Source organism: Arachis stenosperma, chromosome 9, assembly GCF_014773155.1.
Source record: "Arachis stenosperma cultivar V10309 chromosome 9, arast.V10309.gnm1.PFL2, whole genome shotgun sequence".
Taxonomy (NCBI): Eukaryota; Viridiplantae; Streptophyta; class Magnoliopsida; order Fabales; family Fabaceae; genus Arachis; species Arachis stenosperma.
The window spans coordinates 3,290,291-3,309,091 of record NC_080385.1 but is presented as its reverse complement, the minus strand read 5'-3'; the positions used below and the strand labels follow the sequence as shown (position 1 = coordinate 3,309,091).

At 32.8% G+C, this 18,801-nt stretch overlaps 4 protein-coding genes across 4 annotated transcripts; 2 read left to right on the top strand and 2 right to left on the bottom strand.

The window, feature by feature from the left end:
- Positions 1-71: 71 nt before the first annotated feature.
- Positions 72-10,573, bottom strand: LOC130948855 (uncharacterized). The gene is made up of 10 exons (XM_057877730.1): positions 10,328-10,573; positions 10,138-10,212; positions 9,645-9,709; positions 8,721-8,863; positions 7,280-7,943; positions 6,998-7,094; positions 6,779-6,900; positions 2,717-6,686; positions 2,356-2,593; positions 72-1,018 (listed from the first exon to the last, which is right to left on the bottom strand). The coding sequence occupies exons 5-8, from the start codon at positions 7,440-7,442 to the stop codon at positions 6,502-6,504; spliced, it is 567 nt and encodes a 188-aa protein (XP_057733713.1). The 5' UTR covers positions 7,443-7,943; positions 8,721-8,863; positions 9,645-9,709; positions 10,138-10,212; positions 10,328-10,573; the 3' UTR covers positions 72-1,018; positions 2,356-2,593; positions 2,717-6,501.
- LOC130948856 (uncharacterized) lies at positions 96-4,930 on the top strand. Its single transcript, XM_057877731.1, has 11 exons — positions 96-282; positions 369-465; positions 558-663; positions 709-727; positions 3,112-3,196; positions 3,292-3,424; positions 3,627-3,697; positions 3,804-3,933; positions 4,063-4,280; positions 4,419-4,686; positions 4,793-4,930. Exons 1-11 carry the CDS (start codon positions 96-98, stop codon positions 4,928-4,930), a joined length of 1,452 nt encoding a protein of 483 aa, XP_057733714.1.
- A 1,285-nt stretch (positions 10,574-11,858) lies between the features above and the next one.
- Positions 11,859-13,244, top strand: LOC130951182 (photosystem I reaction center subunit VI-2, chloroplastic-like). Its single transcript, XM_057879815.1, has 3 exons — positions 11,859-12,117; positions 12,527-12,653; positions 12,953-13,244. The coding sequence occupies exons 1-3, from the start codon at positions 11,990-11,992 to the stop codon at positions 13,130-13,132; spliced, it is 435 nt and encodes a 144-aa protein (XP_057735798.1). The 5' UTR covers positions 11,859-11,989; the 3' UTR covers positions 13,133-13,244.
- A 425-nt stretch (positions 13,245-13,669) lies between these two features.
- On the bottom strand, positions 13,670-16,203 carry LOC130951183 (rop guanine nucleotide exchange factor 12-like). The gene is made up of 7 exons (XM_057879816.1): positions 15,742-16,203; positions 15,492-15,608; positions 15,210-15,364; positions 15,046-15,120; positions 14,702-14,974; positions 14,264-14,584; positions 13,670-14,119 (listed from the first exon to the last, which is right to left on the bottom strand). Exons 1-7 carry the CDS (start codon positions 16,043-16,045, stop codon positions 13,739-13,741), a joined length of 1,626 nt encoding a protein of 541 aa, XP_057735799.1. The 5' UTR covers positions 16,046-16,203; the 3' UTR covers positions 13,670-13,738.
- Between the last annotated feature and the right edge of the window lie 2,598 nt (positions 16,204-18,801).

Genomic DNA, 18,801 nt, shown 5'->3' with positions numbered 1-18,801 from the left:
TTTTGTTGCATTTTCAGTGTGAAAAAATTCAAGCTACAGTTAAAAAACTTCTTAATAAGTTTAGGGATCATATAGTTGAAGGTCAAGTTTATAAAATGGTATACTTTACTGTTGTGTCAAATCATGGTAGTTATAGAACAACTTCTCATAAATTCAAATTGGTTTTTCTTCATCGAACCACTGTTGTAGCTGTTGATGAAGATGTTATCTCAAAAACTTGTTTCAACATGTTTTCTTTTTCTGACCTGCTAAACATGACCCAAGATTATGATTTTTTGGTTGGTATGTATATTATTGTGCTATTCTTTTATTCAAGTTTTTGTAACGAATTGTTTGAAAATTTAATAGGTTGTATTTATTTGGAACAGACGTCATTGATCTTTTAACTTCGATGGGAGAAGAGAAAGAATATGCAAAAGAGGAAAAAATCGTGAAAATGATCGTGCTGAAATTAACTTCAAAAAAGTATGTTGATTCAGTCATTTATGGTGGTTTCTTTTTATCTTTGAATGATCTTTTTTCTTCTGTTTCATTCTTTTTCATCTTTTGAGTTTCAGTCTTATAATGCGTTGTGCATTGTTTGGGGACTATGTTAATCAAGTAAATCATTTCCTAGTCTCTGGCTATGTGGAGCAGCTTGTTGTTGTCATTCAACTTGCCAAGGTAGTAAACTCGTAGTTTTTATCTCGATTCGCTAACCTAATTTAGAATCGTAATTCGTTGAATTGTAAGACAGAACGTGAACGTGACTCGTAAAATATAAAAATTATGAAAACTTTGATAGCAAAAATTTATTTTACCAATAATAAAATAAATATCAAATAAACCTAATTACCTAAAAGACTATAACTAATATTATACCATAACAAGTTAAAAGTCACAATTCATAAGTCATAACACAAATACACAACTCAACTCACAAATTAAAACACAAATTCACAACTCACGAATTTATAGGCCTGAGAAGTTAGATTGTTAGTCGGATTTTCATTGCACTCAACTTGATTTGCCTCCATTTCTATTAAAAAAAATAAACAACAAATATTTAACAAATCAGTTCAATATCACATAAAAAATTTAACAATTTAACAAAAATTATAAAATTATGTTTAATTCCAATTACAACCATCCAAGTTCAACAACAAAGATCAACAATTCAATCTGAACAAAAACTATTAGTATAACAAAAATTCAAGAATTGTCTTCAATGCCATAACAACAATTCAATCATTCAATTAAAATAAATTCAACAAAAATATTCAATAAAGAATTTCAAGTAATTCAGAACAAACTAGAGCAAAGTAAATTTTTCTCTAAAGTTCAACAATAAAGTTCAACAATCCAAATTAAACAAAAAATATTAGCATAACAAAAATTTAAGAATTGTCTTCAATGCCACAACAACAATTTAATCATTCAGTTAAAAGAAATTCAACAAAAAAAATTCAATAAAGCATTTTAAGTAATTCAACAAAATATAGAAAAACAAAATAGAACAATATCTTATCACCTCTCACTTTTTATCTGTTGATGTAAGTGTGCAACGGAAGGTTTTAGATTAAGTACTCAAAGTTTTCTATGGAGTACTTTTCTTATCTGTTTCTTATTTTTCTTTCAATAAAACACAATTTGAATTCTAAACCTCTATCTGGGCAGAATTGCTTCTCTTTTAGTTTACAGGTTATACTATTTCTTTTTAATTCACATAGTATCTTTTAAATTTTACACCTCATATCTTTTATGTGTTGATACTTGATAGAAAACTCTATCCTAACAGCAGAATTTCTCTTAATGGAATTGCACCTTTAACAAGAAATACTAAATTGGACTTCATTCTTTAATGCAAAATAAAGATGATTGAACTATCCTTAACTAAAAAATAACCGAGGCATATTAAGGAAAAAATGAGTCTTGACTTTCACAATAGGAGTTTCATGTTCCATATCTAAAATAAACTAACTAAACAAAAAGGAATTCAAAGATTATTTCATAGATAAAGCAAAAAGCAACATACAATAATAATATCTTTAGATTACTAAATAATTAAAATTGCATATCTCAAAGAAGAAAAATCAATAAACAATACGAAAGCTATATAATATACATACAGCATACTTATGAAATACATGCTTGGAATAAACATGAACACATAAGTTAACCTTAATTTGAAAACCTACTATAATTCGCATAAAACCATATTTCAAACTGAACAATATAATCAATCTGCAATATAATTGATAAGCCAACAAAAATAGGTAATATCAATTCAACCTGCAACATAATCAATAATAAACAAGCATAACAATAGATTGAGCATTGAATAGGATAAAATTTAAAAAAGAGCTTTTAACTTACCTGAACTACCAGTGAAGGAGAGGAGAAGAGCAACTGCAATCCAAATTCTAGAGCAAGAGAGGTAGAGTCATAGAACCAGAGGCAAAGAGGTAGAGCCATAGAATCTCGTAAATCATGATCGCAAAGTGACGCTCACATAGCCTAGCCACCACCAGTCTGATTCGACAGTAACGATAGCAAACCTTACGGCGAGTCGGTGACACTCCAAATTGGAGATTTTGGTCGCGCGTAATTTAAACTTCAGAGGGATAGAGAGATAGAGTCAGAGATTGAGAGACTTGAGAAATGTGAAAATTTGCAATTTTTTCCATGGAGATAAACTGTAAAGTGATGAGGAAGGTTAAGAGATTAGGGAATTTACTGCTAGTCTGCTAGGGCTCCCCATCTTCCATAGTCTTCTATTTAGATTGGGCCATTGGGTTGGATTGGGCTGCAATCAGGGCCAAAAAAAGAGCTTCTTCCATCTTGAACGCAACATCGCAGCAAAATTGGCGATTCTGGCGGCTCTGCGTTTTTACGCGGCGATTCTATAAGATGCAGGTGAATTCTGGACGAGAAGCGAAACCGACACGGAGAGAAGATGCAAAAACGTGAAATCGTGCGTTTCACGAGTTGAAGCGCGATTTGACTACCTTGCAACTTGCGAAAGTCAAGTTCTTTAGGGGTACATTGTTTAATTTCTGTACATTTTCTTATTGCTACTCTAAGTGTTGTCTCCCATGAACTTTGCTTGACTCTTTCGGTATTGCTGTGTAGGTCAAGTAGGTCTCCAAAATGTGATGTATGCCATTCAAATGTTATTTAATCCTGATCTTTCTGAAGTTGTTGAATTCAGGCGGAGGTTAGCATGGTTTATTTTGCTATTTTTGTTTCTATTATTGAGATACAACCAATCTAGAGTAATAAGTACATGTATTTGCATCATTTTTTTGTTAGTATGATTGAGCAAGGTGTCAAAGGTACCCAGCCATTGTTTATTGCAAATGAGGGTAAAGTTGTTTCTTTAAAAGATAATTTCATGCGCTTAACTAGAAGACGCACTATTAAAGAGCTTCAAGATAACAATGAGGTTGGCATTTATTGAGTTGTGTTTATTTTATACACCAATGAACATGAAAAAAAAAAAACAAATTTCAAATATGTTCTTTTATGCATATTGTTAACAAATTTTAAAATGTCCCTTGCCTAGGAGGGTTCTTTTATCATTTTCGGTACAATTAGAGGTATTGTTGAAGATGAAAGTTGGTAGTATTTTGCTTGTGTGTGAAAAGGATATCTATCCTCAAAATGGTGCATACTACTGTGATTTCTGTGTGAAGCATATAACTAATGTCACTCCGAGGTAAAAAAAAATTTGTTTAAAATGTTTTTTCATTTTGTGTTGTAGATCTTTTATAAGAATAATGTTTCATGTTATTATTCATTTTGAAACATTTTTTATTATGCAGATTTAAAATTAAAATAACACTTGAAGATCATAGTGGGGAGGGTATTTTCGTTCTCTTTGATCGTGAAGCATCTTATTTGTTTAAGAAATCATGTGCTGACCTGTTTATTGAGGTTCAAAAAAATGCAAGTGTATGTTCTTAGTTTTCTTTTCTATGTTGTTCACTTTATATGGTTCATTTTTTTTATAGCTATATTCTTTATTTTAGTTTATATGTGTTACTCAATTTGTGTATTTCTTATCTATTACCTTAAAAATAGCTTATATATGAGGATACTTATCCTCCCATATTCCAAGCGCTCATTAGAAAAAATTTGCTGCTGAAGGTTGATATCAAAGGTGTCGGACTTGATAAATTTTTTGGCATTTTCCGAGTTAGGAGAGTATGTGATGATCCAACCATTATTACTATGTTTGAACTTTCTGATTATGATGCTGATGATGAGTCTACTCTAAAAAAGGTTACATATACATATAAGTATTTTTAGATTGTATAAATTCATGTTTTTTTTGTATTGTGCTGTGGTAAACTTTTCTTATATTCTTTTTTATTTTTTAACTCTTATGCTATATGAATAGGAGTCTGAATTAAAAAAATTTGTGCCATGTAAAAAAGGGATACTGATATTAAGAATGAGTCATCAAGCACTTCTATCAAAAGTGACAATGTTGCTGTTGAGCCTTCTGGGATTTTATCTAAATCCCCAGTTCTTATAGATTTTCTGGCTGAAAAACAACGTGATGTTTATGGAGGGATTGAGGTTGTTGCTTTAATTAATGGTGAAAATGAAAAAGTTGAGAAAACACCCAAGAATGATACCTTTAGAGATGACTTTTCTTCTGAACTAGATATATTGCTTAGCTCACCAGTGAAAAAAACTCAGGTGCTATTATATAATACTTTGTTTCCTTTCTTATGTGTGCCGTTTCTAAATGGATTTTTCATTGATTGAGTCATTTTCATACCTTTTGTTAATTCCTATGTTATAGGAGGTGTTCTCCCAAGTTCTAAATGCATGTTTCCACTATAGAGAGAAGGTTATTCGTGAAGATCATGTTGTCACTTCCAAGGGCAAGAGGAATTTGAATCCCCAATTTGATGAGGCGGCTAATGGTCTTCATCAATAACCATCTCTCCATAGTGTGAACATGCATTTAGAACTTGGAAGAACACCTCCTATGACACAGGAATTAACAAAAGGTATGAAAATGACTCAATCAATAAAAATCCATTTAGAAACGGCATACATAGGAAAGGAAAAAAAGTATTATATAATAGCACCTGAGTTTCTTTTACTGGTGAGCTAAGCAATATATCCAGTTTAGAAGAAAGTCATCACTAAGGGTATTACTCTCGGGTATTTTCTCATTCTCAGGTATTTTCTCAACTTTTCCATTTTCATCATTAATTAAAACAGTAACCTCAATCCCTTCAGAAACATCAAACTATTTTTCAGCCAGAAAATCTATAAGAACTAGGGATTTAGATAAAATCCCAGAAGACTCCGCAACAACATTGTCACTTTTGATAAAAATGCTTGATGACTCCTTCTTAATATCAGTATCCTGTTTTTCACATGGCACAAATTTTTTAACTCAGACTCCTATTCATATAGCATAAGAGTTAAAAAATAAAAAAGAACATAAGAAAAATTGACCACAGCACAATACAAAAAATAAAAAAGCATGAATTTACACAATCTAAAAATACTTATATGTATATGTAACTTTCTTTGGAGTAGACTTATCATCAGTATCATAATCAGGAAGTTCAAACATAGCAATAATGGTGAGATCATCACATACTCTCCTAACTCGAAAAGTGCCAAAAAATTTATCAAGTCCAACACCTTTGGTATCAACCTTCAGCAATAATTTTTTTTCAATGAGCCCTTGGAATATGAGAGGATAAGTATCCCCACATATAAGCTATTTTCAAGGTAATAGATAAGAAATACACAGATTGAGTAACGCATATCAACCAAAATAAAGAATATAGCTATAAAAAATGAACCACATAAAGTGAACAACAAAAAAAAAAAACTAAGAACATACACTTGCATCTTTTTTAACCTCAGTAAACAGGTTAGTGCATGATTTCTTAAACAAATAAGATGCTTCACGATCAAAGAAAACAAAAATACCCTTCCTACTATGATCTTCAAGTGTTATTTTAATTTTAAATTTGCATAATAAAAAAAATTTTCAAAATGAATAATAACATAAAACATTATTCTTATAAAAGATCCATAACACAAAATAAAAAAATATTTTGAACAAAATTTTTTTACCTCGGAGTGACATTAGTTATATGCTTCACACAGAAATCACAGTAGTATACACCATTTTGGGGATAAATATCCTTTCCACACACACAAACATAATACCACCAACTTTCATCTTCAACAATACCTTTGATTGTATCGAAAATGATAAAAGAACCCTCCTAGACAATGAACATTTTAAATTTTGTTAACAATATTCATAAAAGAACAGATTTGAAAATTATTTTTTGTTTTTTATTTCTTTGTTCATTGGTGTATAAAATAAACTAACTCAATAAATGCCAACCTCATTATTATCTTGGAGCTCTTCAATAGTGCATCTTCTAGTTAAGCGCATGAAATCGTTTTCCAAGAAAACAACTTTATCCTCATCTGCAATAAACAGTTACTGGATACCATTGACACCTTGCTCAATTATACTAACAAAAAAATGATGCAAATACATGTCCTTATTACTCTAGATTGGCTGTATCTCAAGAATAGAAACAAAAACAGCAAAATAAACCATGCTAACCTCTGCCTGAATTCAACAACTTCAAAAAGATCAGGATTAAATAACATTTGAGTGGCATACATCACATTTTGGAGACCTACTTGACCTACACAGCAATACCAAAAGAGTATAACAAAGTTCATGGGAGATAACACTTAGAGTAGCAATAAGAAAATGTACAGAAATTAAACAATGTACCTCTAAAGAACTTGACTTTCGCAAGTTTAATAACAACAACAAGTTGCTCCACATAGGCAGAGGCTAGGAAATGATTTACTTGATTAACATAGTCCCCAAATAATGCACAACGCATTGTAAGACTGAAACTCAAAAGATGAAAAAGAATGAAACAAAAAATAGAAAAACAGATGATTCAAAGATAAAAGAAAACCACCATAAATGACTGAATCAACATACTCTTTTGAACTGAATTCTAGCACAATTATTTTCACGATTTTCCCATCTTTTGCATATTCTTTCTCTTCTCTCACCGAGGTTAAAAGACCAGTGACATCTGTTCCAAATAAACACAACCTATTAAATATTTAAACAATTCCAAATAAACACAACCTATTAAATATTTAAACAATTCGTTAAAAAAAACTTGAATAAAAGAATAGCACAATGATATACATACCAAGCAAAAAATCATAATTTTGGTCATGTTCAGTAGGTCAGAAAAAGAAAACATGTTGAAACAAGTCTTTGAGATAACATCTTCATCAACAGCTACAACAGTGGTTCGATGAAGGAAAATCAATTTGAATTCATGAGAAGTTACTCTATAACTACCATGATTTGACACATCAGTAAAGTATGCCATTCTATAAACTTGACCTTCAATTATATGATCCCTAAACATATTAAGAAGTTGTTTCTTAACTGTAACTTGAATTTTTTCACACTGGAAATGCAACAAAAAAACAAAATCATATTAGTAAAAAACATAATTTTAAGTTGAAAACTTAAAAAGAACAACTAACACCATATTTAAAACAATAGCTAATAGGGACTAACATGCTCATCAAGGAGTTACCAAAAGAGGGCACAACCCAAAGACTTATAACCCTAACTTTCAGCCTCCAAGCCTCTCTAGGAGGATGCATCTTAGAAATCATATCAAATAGATGAAGATATAAACACAAAAAATATGGAATAAACACAGCCTAGGAGAAAATAGAAGACAGCAGAATGCCTGTGTATTGAATGTGGTTCACCAACCATCCTTTTATAGACAAAATTCAGGGCACAAGATTCACCTTTTTGAAATCAAATTGAACATGGAAATGAAGGGAAAAGAAAATCTCAATCCATATGCATCTCCATTCAATGGCACAGAGAGAACTAATCACACGATGAAAATCTGATAAAAAAATACAAAAAAACCAATCAAAGTTTGAAAAATTCAAGGAATAGGGACCAAAAAAGAAGATATCGCACAATACTTAATACAGTGCACCTACATAACATTAGAACATAAGGAAGGCAATCATCAACTACCCCAAATACTGATTCTACTCATGGCAATGAGAGTTGGTAAATGTATTAGGTAACCATTGGTTCTAAACAGCAAATGAATGTGAAAAAAATTATAAGCACACATCAATAAAATCCTGTCAATCACATCGACACTCATGAAATAGATTAGATAGAAACCTCATACTTTGATAATGATTCCCACATTTACAGTAAAGAATATATGGCACAATATGATTATGTGTCTAGAGGACATTTTCAAGGGAAGATAACTTGCTGGATGGATTTTTCTTAGGAAGAAGGAATTTGCTAGTTAGACAAACAGTATCGTGATGTCATTTTAGTGGCACAAGCCCGTTCCTTTCTCAATAAAGCTCTTAAATTCAGGCCAAACAATTGTAGTTCTATGTAAGAGGTGAAACATACAACAGTTTTTACATAACCAATTAAAAAAAATGCAATTGAGTTGACTTAACCAAAGGTTTTATCAAAATGCAAAGAAATGACCAAGAACCTATCAATCAATTCCTGTCAATCACATCACCACTCATGAAATAGATTAGATAGAAACCCCATACTTTGATAAGGATTCCCACATTTTCAATGAAGAATATATGGTAGAACATGATTAGGTGTGCAGAAGACATTTTCAAGGGAAGATAACCTGCTCCATGGATTTTTCTTTGAAGGAGGGGATTTGCTAGTTAGACAAACAGTACCGTGATGCCATCTTAGTGTCAGAAAGCCCATTCTTTTCTCAATGAAGCTATTAAATGCAGCGCAAATAGCTTTATGTCTATGCAACAGCTGAAATATAAAATAATTTTCACATAAACAATAAAAAAAAATGAAATACAATTAAGTTGAATAACTAAAGATTTTATCAAATGAAAATATAAATAAATGACCAAGAAGCTATCAATCAATTTCTTTCAATCACATCACCACTCATATAATAGATTAGGTACAAATTCCATACTTTGATAATGATTCACACAAGCCACATGCAACCAGCAATTCACTTTATGTGAAGTTAAGGGCTTTCTTGAATATGAACAAAAAAAAAATTGGATTCATAACCAATAAAAAAATAAAATGCAATTGAGTTGATTAACCAAAGGTTTCATCAAAATGCAAAGAAATGACCAAAAAACTATCAATCAATTTCTGTCAATCACATCACCACTCATGAAATAGATTAAATAAAAACCTCATACGTTGATAAGGATTCTCACATTTTCAGTAAAGAATATATGACAGAACATCATTACGTGTGCAGAAGATATTTTCAATGGAAGATAACCTGCTACATGGATTTCTCTTTGAAAGAGAAAACTTGCTAGTTAGACAAACATGACTGTAATGCTATCTTGGTGTCACAACACTCATTCCTTTCTCAATAAAGCTATTAAATTCACAAACAACTTTATGTCTATGAAATGCAAGAGATAAAATATAAAATAGTTTTTATTAAAAAAATACAAAAATGAAATTAAATAATATAACAAGCAATTCAAATAGATTATTGAATGAGAATGGAAATGGGAATGCAAAACTCGAATAGGAGAGAGTGGATCTATAAACTCACTTTGCTGGAAAAACTCTACCAATCACATCACCACTGAGGAAGTAGATTAGGTAGAAACTCCATACCTAGACAATGATTTACAAAACCAAACCCATAATCCATAAATATAAGAAAATATAAGTAGAAATTTAATCTAAAATCCAAAAAATTGATAAAATAGACAAACCACATGCAACAAAAAATTCAACAGCTAGCAAAAGGAGAAATGATAATCAAATTAACGCCAAATCGCAAACAATGAAATGAAGAAGAGGAATCCAATTCGTAGACCATATTCAAATTAACATCAACTTCCAAAGAATGTAAAAAAGAATATGAACCCAGAAACATACAAACCCAGATAGACAATTCACAAATTAGCAGATTCATAAACCCTAGACAGTAAAACCTGGATGAGACACAAAATTTGATCACAAGGATATACACAATGAAGGAAAAGAAAAATGATGAAGTGAAAAACAGGTTTGAAACTAAAGGGACCATAAGAGTGTACCTGATTGATTGATTGCAGATTTTCAATTTGAGACTCTATGAGAAAATCCCTAACCTGCGACGGACGAAACAGAAGCTGTAGACAATGTTTGGTAGGGCATAGGAAAGGAAATTAGGAAATGAAGACAAAGGGGCTAGGGTTTGATTTGATGATTACCAGATCAATTAAATTTGTGAAAAAAGGAGCTTACATGAAGGAATCCCGAAAAAAGACAGCTGATAACAAAAACAGAGAGGAGCACATGCACCCTTCCTAAACGTCCACCTTAGATGTGTACCGACCTAAAACGCAGAGAACTCTCTACATCGGAGATGAAACCACGCATATTGTTAATGATTTCATCTTTACTCACTTGAAATTTTTTGTGACACCAACGGCATTTCATTTCATTTGTATAGAATATTGATCATTGAATCACACAAGATTCGTCATTTCCCAGCACCCGAAACTGAAATAAAAAATAAATTGAATAATTGACAAACTGCTTTTTTTCTTTTTTTTTTTTTACTTGGAATTGACAAACTCTTATCCCTTTTCGGTTGGTCATCCAGCAAGCCCTTTCTTATATTTTTGGGAATATATTTGAGAAACTCTTTCATTATTTGGGCTTATTTATGGGCCTGATCTTTGTGAAGGTGGACACCCTTAATATGGTTTTATGATAATAAATTTAGGCTAATCGAATCCCGTCTTGTGCATGCAGCAACCCATTGGCCAGCGGCAAACCCTTAAATGGAGTTCAGTACTGCAACGGATTAGTTCTTGACCTGTCAAGTTAGGAGATACCGTGAAAAACAAAAAAAAAAAAATTTAGGCTAATCAATTAGTCAGCTCACCTGTCCTTTCTTTTTAACCAAGTGTTGGGTTTGAAATCTGTCTTATGTATGCTGGCTGCAGCAAAGGCTTAGATCAAGCAGTAAAATTAGATGTTTCACACCACACACCCACACCACACACTCACGCGTACAACACTAAAAAATTCATATTCAATACTTCAAACGCTAACCCAACCCAGGTGCAACATATTTAGAGTTTTTGGCTTAAAGGTTAAATGAAAGTCCAAGTACATGAGTTCACAAAAACTTTTTAAAAGACAAGCCCATGATATGGAAGTTGTTCTCAATTTTTTTTTTTAATTTCAAACAATGATAGAGTGAAATTCAACAATAATTCTACCACCAAAAAAATAAAAAGAAATTTAACAATAATAAAAAATTAAGTATTATATCACTTAAAAACAAATTAAATAATTTGATTTGGTCAAATAGTTAGTTTATTTTTTTATTTAACAAGTATCATAAATTTGAATCTCATTTTGTAAGTACAATAATTCATTAATAAGTTTTAAGTAAAATTATTTGACGTTATTTATAGATACATTAAAGGATTAAGCATAAATAAACGCTAAAATGGAATAATATTTTTTAATTTTTCATTTATAAATTAAAATTAAGCCAAATAATTTTAATAGGAAACTTAAATTGTGTGGGGAAAAACCCATATGAAGAGTGGCAAAAGGGAGGGGAGAAAACTATACATAGGCAACTATGAAATTATTAGACAAAATTGTTGTAAGCTTTACATAAAAATCCTCCATAGATCCTATGTTGGAATCAGCCAAATGTTACTGTGGACCACAAGAGTTTTTAGAAACTGGATAACCTTATCTATCTTCAAGCCACATGTCACCTCATAAATGAGCATCCCAAATATGCACAAGTAAATGTAGCTTGCCACGTGGCAATATTAGATCCAATCAACAGATCAAAAACCAAAACATCTATGAACAATTTTGCTACCTGACACAAAATCTAAGTGAAGTTAGTTACAGAGTGAAACAGAACACATATTCATGGCTTCCCTGGCAACCTTAGCTGCTGTTCAACCAGCTGCAGTCAATGGACTTGCTGGAAGTTCCCTTAATGGAACTAAGCTCTCTTTCAAATCCTCTCACCAAACTTTAAAATCCAAGAAATTCAGGTAACTACCATACTTTTTTTATAAAGAAAAAATTATATATTATTGCACATGTTGAAATTTGACTTGATGAGTATATAAGTATCAACAATTCAACATGGACTCATTTTCTTTTCTTTCTAGAAGAGAAAGAAGAATGACCCTTAAGGATGATTAGTTTTTAATTAGTATAATTGAGACTAACAAGTAATTTATAGTTGGTTAGCTACATAGTTTCTGCCACTAGTGTATATACACTAGTATTCTACTTATGGTGGGTTTTTTTTCCCTTATAATTCAACTATTTTATATAGTTAAAAACTGAAAACTGATTTTTTTTTCCTCCTTAAATTTTCTTTCAAATTCTTGGCTCTTTCATTTTTTTTTTCAACATTGAATGAATGCTAATAGAGTATGACATTAACATTAACAGGAGTGGTGCTGTGGTAGCAAAGTATGGTGACAAGAGTGTGTACTTTGATTTGGAGGACATTGGCAACACTACAGGGCAGTGGGATTTGTATGGTTCAGATGCACCTTCACCTTACAACCCTCTTCAGGTTCATCTCATCATCTGTGTCATCTCCATCTTTTCTAGCTGCATTGAAAATTATCTACTTGTTTACACAAAAAGTTAGCTATCAAACCGGTTATCCGTATAGAATACATTTTGAAATACGAAATAATATATAACAAAAATGTGCAAAACAACACATGTAATTATTCAGAAATAATGGTTGTTGATCACTGATCTATTTAAAATATTTTGATATTACGATTTTGAATAATGGTCTCAAATTTCTATTTTTCTTGTGGCACAAGTATGTATACAACTAATTCATTGAAAATGGATTTGCAGAGCAAGTTCTTTGAGACATTTGCTGCTCCATTCACAAAGAGGGGATTGTTGCTCAAGTTCTTGATCTTGGGAGGTGGTTCAACACTTGCATACTTCAGTGCCACTGCTTCAGGTGACATTCTCCCAATCAAGAAGGGCCCACAACTCCCACCAAAGCTTGGTCCACGTGGCAAGATCTAATTTGCTACCACATTTTCCATGTTTCTTGCTTTTTCATAATATGTAAAGTGTGATGACTGATGACTACTACATCCTCTTATTAATATTCAAACATGTTTAATTTTTACTTTCATCAGCCTCATGCATTGCTTTGGTTTTCTAGTTAAGACCTAAATATCCACAAACCAATATCAGAGAAACAATGGAATCAAATATATTTAGAACAATGGTTTTCATTCCATAATTTTTAGAAGCTATTTAGTTAATAAATAACAAGTTTTTCTTTTGTAATAGTACATATACAATGAGAATTCTTTGAATTCATCTTTGCAGCTGCATGACTACAAATCCTTCCTACACTGAGGATACAATATGTTACAAACATTCAGCTTTTGTATATATTCACTTCTATGTACAAATTGAAAGATAAAATTAATAGTTATCAAATAATAATCAATCAAGTCTTTGAAGAACACCCTCAATGGAGGCCTAATTGTTCTTCTTGAAGACTTTATATATTTATAAATATATATAGATAGATATACTCTTCTACCTTGCTTTCCCTGCTTCCCTATTTCGGAACCAGTTTCATCAGTTGTCATACTAATAGTCCTTCATTTCGCGGCATTAATGGCGCGAAGTTGGACTTCTCATACCTCCCAAGGAATCAAGATAGGAAACCTTCTTATCAGTTGTTACATTTGGAAGCTTCTGGCCTTTTCCATTGTCAATATCCTTGTAGAAGTCGTCTGTAGCCGCGAAAGGATCCTTATTACTGTGATCACCACCATTCCAACCCATGAAATCCGAGAGAGTCATCGAACCACTGTCTGCATCATCTTTAGGAGTTGTTGGAGCCCTTGGAATTGAGCTCTTTGCAGCATTACTCTTCCTAGGATTTTGAGTTTGTTGATCTGCATATTGTACATCTTCTATTCTTGAAAGCACTGTATAGGCCAAACTCTCCAATATTCTTGAATAGCTTTCGAGACAAGCTTGCCCCACATCCTGCCATGGCAAAAGAGATCCCCTCCATGAATTTAGTCTTATCATAAGGCCAAAAGGCTAATTAGAAATTTAGATTGTGGGTGCAATTCTTTTAGATTCTTTTAGAAATTGTAAATAGTAAAGTTGTTCTTAGTTAGGCCTTACCCTGTTGAATTGGATTTTGCTTATATCCAATGCAGATTGAGGAGCTCCGGGGAAACGATGCTTAATGAGAAGCAAGATGGTTTCTGCTCTGTCTTCAAATTGTTCTCTTTTCTCCAGACTCACAGCAGAACTCCAAGATGATTTGGAGTCTTTTTGGTTCATCTTCCTCCTCCAAATTACCATTGAAGCCTCAATTCTGTTCTTCAGATCAAGGATCTTGTGTTCTGATGACAAGTCCACAGTTGATAGGAACTGGTCCGGATCGAAAAATTCAACTGTAATGCTCCGGTAGATCGATTCTCCTAGACTTGATCTTCCATTCTAAACAAGAAGAAAATAAAAGATTGAGAAGAAACTATAACATCACTATATCAATGCACTATTTTGTCTAAATGAAAGTAATGTCTAAATACTTTTTAATATTTATGTCAAACTTACCTTGGGTAGGGAATCAATGTAGCTTTCAGGGATCTCCATTTCTGATAGAGTTTGAGCATTTATGGCCATGGCTGCTTTGAGGACTTGGTTGACACTATCTTTTTGGTACTGCAGAAACCTTCTTGATGCCTCAGATAAACCATCTACTGGAACCTTAGGTGTAGGCAACCACCACTTGTCATCATTCTTTCCTCCATCTTTCTCCGAATCATCCGAAGCATCCTTCTTTACATAATAGAACTCTTGCTTCTCTTGGAAGCCATCTAAACATTCCTGCTCAGCCATTGAATGTTAGTTGTCTGAGTTAACCAACAATCAAATTAAATCAAATTGAAACTACTTACAAGAAGCATTGTATCAAGCTTTTTTAAGGCAGGGATATTCATGTGGAGATCAGTTCTTTGTCGCGTCGTCATGATCTATTCAAATCAAATATGAGTTTCAATCATAAGAGGGAACATATATAGGACTAATCAGCTTTAATTTAATCCAATTCAATTTAATTAACCTCCATGGTTGTGCCATCCTTGTTCTTTTGTTGTTGAGGAACCATTTCAACAATGTACTCAGTAACTGATAGAAGCCAATCAATTTCTTTCTTCCACTTTGCTTTCCTCTCTGGAGGCATCGGCTCTAGGCGTCGCTGCTCTCCGAAAATCGAAGCTGCATTCGAAATAAGAAAAAAAATGAGAAAATTTTTCTAACATTTCTATCATCATCTTAGAAAGAAAAAGGGAAGAACACAAATCTTTTGTCCTCATAATTCAAACAATGTCAAAATTAAAAGTACCTGCAAGATTTGTGAATGCATTTGACAAGGCCAATGCAGATGAAACACCTTTTCCACCACCAGACATATCTTCACCCAATAGCAACTTTGCAAATCTCTCCTTCATTTGTTCCATTTCTGAAACATGTTGTTAATCATATATCATATGAAAGCAAACATATTACAATATGATGAAAAGTGCTTCTAAATCAAAATGCTGTAAATCAAATCATAGCAAATTAAAGCATAGCATATGTTATGTTTTTCTTACCCTGCAGTAGCTTGTCTTTTTGTTCTTTGAGTTCAATTTCTTCCTTGCTCATAACCCTTGGCTTAGCTGGAGCAGCAGCAGGACTCTTATTATTATTGTTGTTGTTGTTTTTGTTTTTATCTAATTCATTGAGCTTTGATCCTTGACTCTTTGATGAAGCTATATCTTCTTCAGTAACATCCAATTTGCTAGCACTCTCAATGCTCAAACTCTTTGTATGCCTACCTGTGTTCTCAAACATTCCTTTGAAATGGAATAGTTTGGATTTATAACTTTCATGTTCTTGTTCCAATGCCTTCACCATCTTTTCTTTCTTTCTTTCTTTTTTTCTTCTTTTGAATAATATACAAATATATCTCCTAATGATGTCTAACACAGAATTCTTTGTATCTATGGCTTTCTTCCAAGGAGTAATGGTTATATTTTCAAGCAAGAACAAAACATGGAGGGTGAAGAAAGAAACCAGAAAGAACTTTGTTCCTTCATGAAATAGGAGTTATTGTAAAAGAAATGGTGCATTTTGTTCTTTTAGAAGTTTTGAGAGTTTGTGAAGAGAGAAAAAAAGGGTTGGAGGTGATTATTTGATGGGGTTTGAGTTGGTTTTATTTTCTTTTTTTGTGCTGAGTTCATTGAACGTGGGGTGCATGTTGAATTGTTGATAGATAAAGAAAAAAATATATGAGATAAGATTATGTGGGTTTAAGATTTGTGGAAGAAACAATTTTTTTAATGATTATATTAGTATAACATTATTTTACTATGTTATGTTATTAGATGTGAGGGTTTAATTGGATGGTTAATTACTTAATTTAAGGTTCTAATTTGAGGGTCAAAGTTTGCTAAAGACAGGGAAGGCAGACATGCATGCTTAGCCAATTAATTAATTAACATTGACACAAATTAAACTCACTCTCTTCCATCACTGGATGGTGTTGATGCCTCACTTTAGAATAATTAATTAAGGTTAAGATGCTTCAAGAGTATTAAAAAAATAGAAAATTTCTGATCAGCATTTAGTAAATTATTTTCTTCTTTTTTCTCTCTCTCTCTCTTCTTTTTGGGATAAAAAAAAACATTGGTTCTCAAATTAGACCATAACAAATAATAATTTTAGTTTGTATGGTGCAATTGATATTCAACTATCATTATTAATTTAATGGCACCAATATAGGATCATTAGGATGTCATAATAGTCCACCCTGTCATTGCTGCAACTTTTGATCTGAGTATTCTACACCATCTATTGATTAAGCAGCTCAGTAAGGCTGTAACCTCAGAATACATATATCTTTTGATTAAAAAAAAATTAATTTTCATACTTTAATCTAATAGCAAAAGCACGTGCAACATTTTAAAAGAACAAGTGTTATATTAACTAAACATATTTTATTCGCAAAGAAACATATTTTTGGCCTTGATGTTCTAATCAGAGAGGATGCTCGGATGCTCCTCGAACATAGTGTTAAGATTCAGTTAGATTTGTGATTTCCTGTAAGGTTGTAACTATGTCCCATGCAAACTGGGAACAATCTATTTCGAGTTAACCCTAAAGTGATTTATGAAATTAGCATGATATATCAAATTTGTTATTGAGATATTATTTATATTAATTTAAAATTAAAAAAGTATACAAATTAACAGTATGTTAATATAGACTATTAGTGATATGTATCATTTTATAATTTAATTATATATTATAATATTATTTGATCACACATTATAATATTTGTTACGGTGGGTAACCGGAGATTAATTGAATGGATAGCGTTGGTTGGCCCAATGTGTGAAGGAAGAAGTTTCTGTTGAGTAGGCAGCTCGGGAGACTCCGTCCGACTTACGTTCACAAGTGAATGGGGGGTGGTACCTGCAAAGACACTCCGATGCCTAAGTTAGCAAGGGTGTGAGCAGGTCTAGAGAGTATTGGGCTTAGAGATACCTGAGGAGTGTCAGTGTACTTATAGTGGTGAGCCAATAACCACCGTTGGAGTAGTGTCATATCTTTAGGATATTAACCGTCCCATTATCTTAGGGAGGTTAAGATACGGTTTTACGAAGTGGTTAGAGAGATTTTAGGGGCGGTTACTCATTTAAATGAGTGTTTATCTGCCAGCTAATCTCATGTCCGACTTCTTTAGAGCAAGTCGTGGTGAACACCGACTTCTTATGGGAAGGTCGGTGTTCAGCTAGGCTTAATCTATTGGATCAGGCCTTTTGGTTGGACCTGGGCCCTTAACATTGGGCCAGGGTATGAACAGTGCCCCTACTTGAGCCCAAGATCCTTTTAAGGCTTGGGTTCAAGTATTTAACTCGGGTTCGTAGCCGACTTTCACGGGTTTTGAAACCGACGTGATTTTCGCGACCTTTTGTTTCTGACAGTTACGTCAATTCAAGCGTCGTGTCCGTTGAGGAAGCATTTAGGGATTGAGGGCTTTGGTAACGGTGCAATCTCATTAATGACTGCCTCGTTTTTACCATTATGCCCCTTAGTATGTTTATAAATACTTTCCCTCTCTTTCCGTCTTCTGTTTCTGCAATCTTTCAAACTTCTTATCTCCTTGTTCGTGCTGTATTCTTGTGCTTGAAGATTTCTGCCTTTCCCAACCTTCATTTCTCGGATAAAGGTTAGTGTTTACTTTTTTCATGTCATGCCTTATGTTTGCATGCTTTTGGTTTTTGTGGGTGGATAGGTTGATCTGTAGATTTTCGGTTTCGCATCCCTCCCCTTTAGGGACCGTATTTTTTGATTTTCTTTTTCTTTTTCCTTCTTGTAGGTTTCTGTCATTTTTCATTATATAAAGAAAAATGGCTTCTGTAGATGTTCTTTCTCTGTGGGTAGATGACACTGTCCTTGGGGAGGAACCCTTGGTCGATGCTGAGTTCATCACTCATCTTCGTACTCATCACCGGCTTTGTATTTCGGAGGAGGACGAGCCAAAATATGAGTTGATAGTCCCGGGTCCGGAAGACCGGGTTTGTTTTGGGAGGGCCGATGAGGCGGCTCCTCATTTTTTCTTTATGTATGAATGTATGATCACCCGCTTGGGTGTTTTTCTTCCCTTT